The 7121-nt window shown below is 41.9% G+C and overlaps 1 protein-coding gene across 1 annotated transcript in view; it reads left to right on the top strand.

Moving 5' to 3' along the window:
• Positions 1–251: 251 nt before the first annotated feature.
• Positions 252–7121, top strand: part of POLR1A (RNA polymerase I subunit A) — a 75340-nt gene continuing 68470 nt past the window's right edge. Inside the window, exons 1-3 of the mRNA XM_047068918.1 lie at positions 252–414; positions 3059–3263; positions 4601–4750. Of these exons, the coding sequence (XP_046924874.1) occupies positions 338–414; positions 3059–3263; positions 4601–4750 (432 nt within the window). The 5' untranslated portion in view covers positions 252–337. The remainder of the gene's footprint in view (positions 415–3058; positions 3264–4600; positions 4751–7121) is intronic.

The raw sequence follows: 7121 nt of genomic DNA, 5'->3' as shown, positions 1-7121 counted from the left end.
AGGTTAAAAGCTCGTTGTTTGAAAGACTTTGTTACGGAAGTCAAAAGATCAAAATGCCTCGCTTTCCTCGGAGAAACTTTCCAAAACGATTATTTTAGTGACCTATTTCTTCGCTATTTTCAAAATAAGAGGGTGAGTAAATGAGCGAAAGTCGTCAAATTACTTCCCCCCCTACCGTGAAAGTGGTCTCGTCCACGTAAATCTCATTCCAGCGAGCTTTTCTCGCGCTTAAGCGGAATGTAAATCACATGGTGGCTGCGGGCTTTAGGCTGAGTTAAGTTGCCCGTGGTCATTGGAATCTCTCTCTGGGTGTCAGAACTCGCAGCTTACGTGAAGGATGTTGGGCTCGAAGACCATGCCCTGGCGGAGGCTGCAGGGCATTTCCTTCGGGATGTATTCGGCAGACGAGCTCAAGTAAGGAGATGGTGGGGAGGAAGCATGCAGAGCCTGCTTGTTGAGGTTGGCGCCATGAACTACTGTTCCCAAAAGGTCTTGCGCCCAGTTTATCCTCCGAGTCAGTGGTTGTGTGGCGCTTGGCCTTTTGGGACCCGTAGTTCCGGGAACGTCGTGGATTGGCGTGGACTGCCTAGAACCCGGTGGGGCTAGATTAGAGTTTGCGCTGGGGGGGATGAAGGTTCCCACATTGCAATGTTCCCATCCATCAGTTTCCTTGGTTATTAGCGTTTGCAGAGTTGCTGTAATGTCCCTGACGTGGTTAAGAACGCAATTTGTCAAAATGATTATCCTTCAAGACTCAGTTTAAGTGACATATTCTCTTTGCTAGGACCCCCTATATTGTCTGCCCAGTTGCTAAATCAAGGGACTCTCTTAAGTCCTCATTTTGATCACCGTAGCATTTGTTGGCCACACCCTCGAAACTTTATTTGCAGGACCTTATTGTTTTTAGGTTCTTTTATTTCTGTGACAAGGAGAATGACTTCTAATGGATACAGGGTTTGTTTTACTACGGATGAAAATGTTCTAAATAGACTAATGGTGATGATTGTACAACTCTGTAGATAAGCTAAAAAACACTGAGCGTACGGTTTAAGAGTTGTGTAGTATGTGAGCTATATCTCAAGGAAACTGTTAAAGAATTTTTAAAACTTTAATGTGAGGAGCGCCAGGGTGGTTCAATTGGTTGAGCCTCCAATTTTGGCTTGGGTCATGATCTCTCAGTTCTTGAGTTCGGCCCACTGTTGGGCTCTGCTGACAGCTGGGAGCCTGGAGTCTTCTTTGAATTCTGTGTGTCCCTCTCTCTCTCTGACCGTCCCCTGCTCACGCTGTGTCTCTCTCTCTCTTTCAAAAAAAAATTTTTTTTTACTTTTAAAAAAAGCTTTAATGTGAAAAATGACAAAAGGCAAATTATAAACTGAGAAAAATATTTGCCACCATTATAGTAAAAGATTAAGGTCCTCGTGTAAGGAGCTCGTGACAATAATGAAACCATTAAGATTTTAATTAAAAGTAAAGGACTAAAGCAGTTTAAAAGAAATATTGTAATAAAAAATTAAAATGGAACACCTGGGTGGTTCGGCTGGTTAAGCATCTGACTCTTGGTTTCTGCTCAGGTCCTGATCTCATGGTTCATGGGTTTAAGCCCTGAGTTGGGCTCCACAGTGTGGATCCTGTTTGGGATTCTCTCTCCCTCTATGCCCCTCCCCTGCTCGTGCTCTCTCTGTCTCAAAATAAATATATAAGCTTTAATGTATGGTGGAGTAGCATTTTTTCACCTGAAATTTGGAAAGATTTTTTTTTTTTTTTAAGTAGATTCCACGCCCAATGTGGGCCTCGAATTCAGGACCCTGCGATCAGGAGTTCATGCTCTACTGACTGAGCCAGCCAGGTGCCCCTGGAAAGATTAAGTGCTAAGATTCAGTGCTAGTTAAGACTGGCAATCTACGATTAACCTATCTTTTCTAGAATGCAAGGTAGCAGAATATATCAGTAGTTTCAAACATTTTGTACCCTTTGATTCAGGGATTCCAGTTCACTGAGGTAATAATTATATTCCTAGGACATGATTAGAAGTTTGAAGTATCCTGTGTAAATCTTTATGCAGATAGGTTTTGTAAGCCTACTTACGATAGAGCTTGGTTAAATGAATTATTAATTGCTACATAATGAAAGATTTTATAGCCCTTAAGAATTATGTTTCCAAAGAATTTTATTGATCTAAAAATACTCATTTAATGCTAAATAATAACAGTGTTTTTTGTTTTTTGTTTTTTTTTTTAGGTTGTGAGATTTGGATAACTGTCTTTATTTCCAAAGTCAAAAAAAATTTATAAAGCAAACTTGGCATGAATGTACTTTGGTAAAGGTAGTTAGGAGTTCTGTGGGAGCCCCCTTTAAACCAAACACAAAATACTGTGATGAAACTTTTAGTGAACTTAGTATAACTTTTAGGCTGACTTAAGTGAACTTTTAGTATAACTTAGGTTATACTTCTCAAGGGTCTGCATATTTGTGTTTAATTTCAATTTACTACTTCTGCATATGGGAATTATCGGGTTATCTTCTCTTTACTGAACTATGTGGGCTTTGGAGTTAGTTGTGGTCGATATCCTGCCTCTTTCCACCGTGGCCCCCCCCCCCCATCCTGGCTGTGTCACCTGGATTAAATCACCTAACTGTTCTGAACTGCAGTTTCCTCCTCTGAAAAATGCATATAGTGATGCTCATCTCACAGGGGTGAAGTCAGACTAAATGCTGCTTGTAAAGCATTTAGCATGTGGTAGGCACTTAACTACTTTCTGTAAATACTCCCCATTGTACTCCGCAAGATTTGCACTAAATCTGTTTTTTACATATTTTACCACTCTTACCTATTCAGCACGTAGTTATTGAGCACATGCAGCGTGCAGGCTCTGTGCTAAGTGCTGAGCTACAGTGGTGAGCAAGGCATACACAGATTCTGCCCTCTGAAGCTGTCAGCATGTCTGAGGAAATAAATGTGGAATCATCATTTAGCTATGAAGTGCCAAAAAACAAAAACAAAAAACATTTGAGAAGTTGGGTAACCTTCATTTTCCCTTGGTCTTTTTTATTTCCTTAGGAAATTAAGCGTTAAGTCCATTACGAACCCTCGTTACCTGGACAGCCTGGGAAACCCATCAGTGAACGGCCTGTACGATTTAGCTTTGGGCCCTGCGGATTCCAAAGAGGTGTGCTCCACCTGTGTGCAGGACTTCAACAGCTGCCCTGGCCACCTGGGCCACATTGAGCTTCCGCTTACAGTGTATAACCCTCTCCTCTTTGATGTACGTTCTGCCCTGGGCTGCCCTGTATACGTGGGTCTCAGAGCTGCTGGTGGGATTTGTGAGGGGCACTCCTGGCCTCACAAGAGGTGCCTAAAGAGGTTAGCTCCAGACACAGAGTTAAAGTGCTTTTTACCATGAGATTTAAAACCTTAAGGTGCCAAATCCAGTAAATTCAACTTGGCTTGTAGCCCTAACTAAATGAATTTCAGTTTGATTCCAGTTGAAAAGAGCCATAGCCTGTCTCTGTTCACGTAGGAGGAAAAAGCATTTGAATTCATCCCCTACACTTTGTTTCAGGGGCTTCATGCCCTTCAGAAATCCAGGCAGAATCTCCCTGGCAGTAGGAAAACTTTGGAGTTCTCCAGGCCTCCCTGAGCTCTTCTGATAGATTTGTAAGCTCTTGCTTGGTTGCAAGGTGAGCAAAGCCCAGAAGACCAGACAGTGAGTTAAGAATGAAGCTCTGGGGCGCCTGGGTGGCGCAGTCGGTTAAGCGTCCGACTTCAGCCAGGTCACGATCTCGCGGTCCGTGAGTTCGAGCCCCGCGTCGGGCTCTGGGCTGATGGCTCGGAGCCTGGAGCCTGTTTCCGATTCTGTGTCTCCCCCTCTCTCTGCCCCTCCCCCGTTCATGCTCTGTCTCTCTCTGTCCCAAAAATAAATAAACGTTGAAAAAAAAAAAAATTTAAAAAAAAAAAAGAATGAAGCTCTTGTCTGGAGTCCTATTTGTGTATTTTCAGCTTTTTTATGTCAGTTAGCCTCCAGGATTTGTTTCAAACTCTACAGATGACAGTATACGTGTTGTTTTTTTGGTCTGTTAGTTGTATTGAGGAAAGAGAATCATCTTAGTTAAATGCCAAATATTTAACTAAACTTCTATTAACTAAACTATTAAATATTTTATTTATTTTTTTAAATATTTTATTTTTAAGTAATCTCTACACCCAACATGGGGTTTGAACTTGCATCCCCAAGATTAAGAGTCGCACGCTCCACATACTGAGCCAGCCACGCATCCTGCAAATATTAAATATTTTAAGTTAAATATTTAAATACTGAAATTAGAATTTGGTACTTAGTTAAATAATATGAAGGTAGCTCTCTAACTCAGACCCAAACTAAATTTCAACTTTTAAGGAATTAAAATGAAACCATGAAACAAGAAATAGAGGGGAATATTTATCTAGTTCATAGGGCCACAGAGGCCTTTCCAGGTACATTAGGTGAAGTGGAATTCTCAAAGGAGTAAACTGGCTGCCTAACAAAAACTTTAAGTACGTTGAATATTACCTTGTCGAACTATGTCTCTAATTATCCTGCTTCTTCTTATTCCCTCTCTTCAGAAACTCTACCTGCTGCTCCGGGGCTCCTGTTTAAACTGTCACATGCTGACCTGCCCCCGGGCTGTGATTCACCTCTTAGTCTGCCAGCTGCGAGTTCTGGAAGTCGGGGCCCTACAAGCAGTCTACGAGCTTGAGAGAATTCTGAACAGGGTAGGTGGGGGGGTGGCTGTCGTGGCAGTCAGGCAAGCCGAAGCAGTTCAGAGCATAGCTGTTTGTGTGTTGTCCCTGAGATTCGTCATCATAAGTCACCAGAACGTTTGATCTTTACGTCTTCTCACTAGATACCAACAGCTCAGCATGAAAACGTGAAGCCGTGAGAGAAACTGACGAAATGTTCATGAAAACAACATCTTAATACCACTTTAGCCATCAGTGAATTTCATTTCTGGACCTTGGAGCCAGTGGAGGCTTATGCATTGCTTTGGATTATTATGTTTCTTTGGTCTGTTTTAATGTAGGATGTTTTAATGTGGAAAATTGTTTTTCATGGTATTGACTTTTTTTGAAGACTTCAGACCCATTGTCTTGTAGGATTTCTTACTCTCTGGATTTGTCTGACTTTTTCCTTACTAGATTCACATTTTGGTGAGAATACAACCTACACCATATGGGGATGCTTTGTGTCATTTCAGGAGGCACATACTGTCAGGTTGTTTTATTATTGGTAATGCTGAGTTTGATTACTTGGATAACAGGGGGACCACCAAATCTATCACAGAGACATTTTTCTCTTCATTAGAAAAAAATCCTTCAGATTTTCTGGTGCTATTATAAGTATCTGATGTAAAATTCATTTTCTGTCTCTAGATCAAAAATACTAGATTTTTTTTTTTTTTTTTATGAAACCACCTGGCAGAAGTGTATCATTCATTCTAAATGATTTACCTATAAATTCTTGTTGGTTTTCAACATAATCCTATCATATGGGAATCTTGGCAGTTTTGTTTCTTTCTAGTCCTTACATGTTCTATTTCTTTTTCTTTATTTTGGTGGCTAGGAGCCACACTGCTGTGTTGAAGGGATAGCAGCCATCCTTGTCTTGTTTCTTGTCACAAGGGAAACCTTTTACCTTTCCTTTCGACTTCCCTTTCCCGAATAATTCAGTCTTAAAGATGTTAGGTGGGCAGAGCTTCTACACAGACCTGTGGCCTTATGTCAGAGCCCAAGCTTGATGAGACAGGCATTCAAGGGGAGAATATACCTGCATGTGTGGGCAGCCCGACATGGAATATCAGAGGTCACATAGGGTGAGGAAGATGTTCATTTAAGGATAAAAGCTCAGCATAGTATGCAAGTGTGCAAGTCAAGTCAGAAGGTACCCATCCTGGATGGCCCAGTGAGGGATGTGAGCACCTACATAGGATGAGGAGGGTTCCACAAGGAGGGGGGCTTAGAGTGGGGTGCTCTCGAGTGAGAGCCATACATGGGAGGGGTGGCAGCCTTGTTGGGAGAGGGTTTACATACAGGGAGATTGATCCAGTAAGTACATATTTTAAGGATAAGGTAGGCCAGACTTCATACTATTAGAGAAGGGAGTTACGGATACATGAAAGAGAAAAGGCCCAGAATTAATCCTGTGGTATTGGACTGGAATTGGAAGTTTGATTTGATTCAGTACATAACGCATACATGTGCACACGTAAGCACACAGGACTTCCAGGGAACAAAGCCAAAAAAGTTAATCCAAAGTCACATATGTCCTAGAGAGAGAAGGATTTTCTTAAAACTTTACTCAGGGTGAGTTCTATTTTTTCTAGATATTTGTCCATTTCATCGAAAATTTCCGATCTGTTGGCATAAAATTATTCATGATGATTACTATCTTAAAAAGTTTTCTTTAGTAAACTATACACACAGAAATGCATTAATCACACAGTCTAACAAATAGTTACAAAGTACCATCACCCATATAGTCCCCTTCATTGTCAAGTTACTGTCCAAGTCCCCACCTCATCTCTTTCCTCTGTCCTTGTGTGCTTGTTTTTGAAAGGTTTTTCTTTTTCTTCATCTTTTTTCTTTTTTTTTTTTAATAATTAGAAAATTATTGGTGGGAATAATTTGAAGCCTAGGATAGGACTGCCTTTCTCCAGAGAGGATGCCTGTTGCTTCTGCCATGTGCACGGTGGCCTGGGACCATCGTAGGCCTCAAAGCTGAAGGCTCCCTAGGCTGCCCAGACATTTGGAATCCAGGCTGCAGTACTGTATCAGGCCCAGTCTGGTTCCTAAGTGTGTAACCCTTTGGGTTCCCAGCTTCCTGTGTTTGTGTGGTGGAATTCTGTCCTTGAACTAACTCCAGGCTTTGATTTCTGTCCTCTTCATCCTTTGAGGCCTTCAGAATAAGAAGTTCAAAATGAGTGAGTTGGAAAATGCTCCCAAGGTTAGGACTGCCGTGTTGTACAGCTCCAGGGAGCATCGCAGAAGTGTGTCATTGCCTTCCACAGGGGTCACAACTGCACTGAGGGCCACCCTGGAGCTGGGCAGTGCCGCAGCCCTGCACCAGAGCAAACATGGCCCTGTGCTG

This window comes from Lynx rufus, unplaced genomic scaffold (assembly GCF_022079265.1).
Source record: "Lynx rufus isolate CCGP_SWC_20201006 ecotype Redwood Valley unplaced genomic scaffold, mLynRuf1.p SCAF_8, whole genome shotgun sequence".
NCBI classification, from domain to species: domain Eukaryota; kingdom Metazoa; phylum Chordata; class Mammalia; order Carnivora; family Felidae; genus Lynx; species Lynx rufus.
The sequence above is the reverse complement of the archived record's forward strand: the minus strand, read 5'-3'. Positions and strand labels throughout refer to the sequence as shown.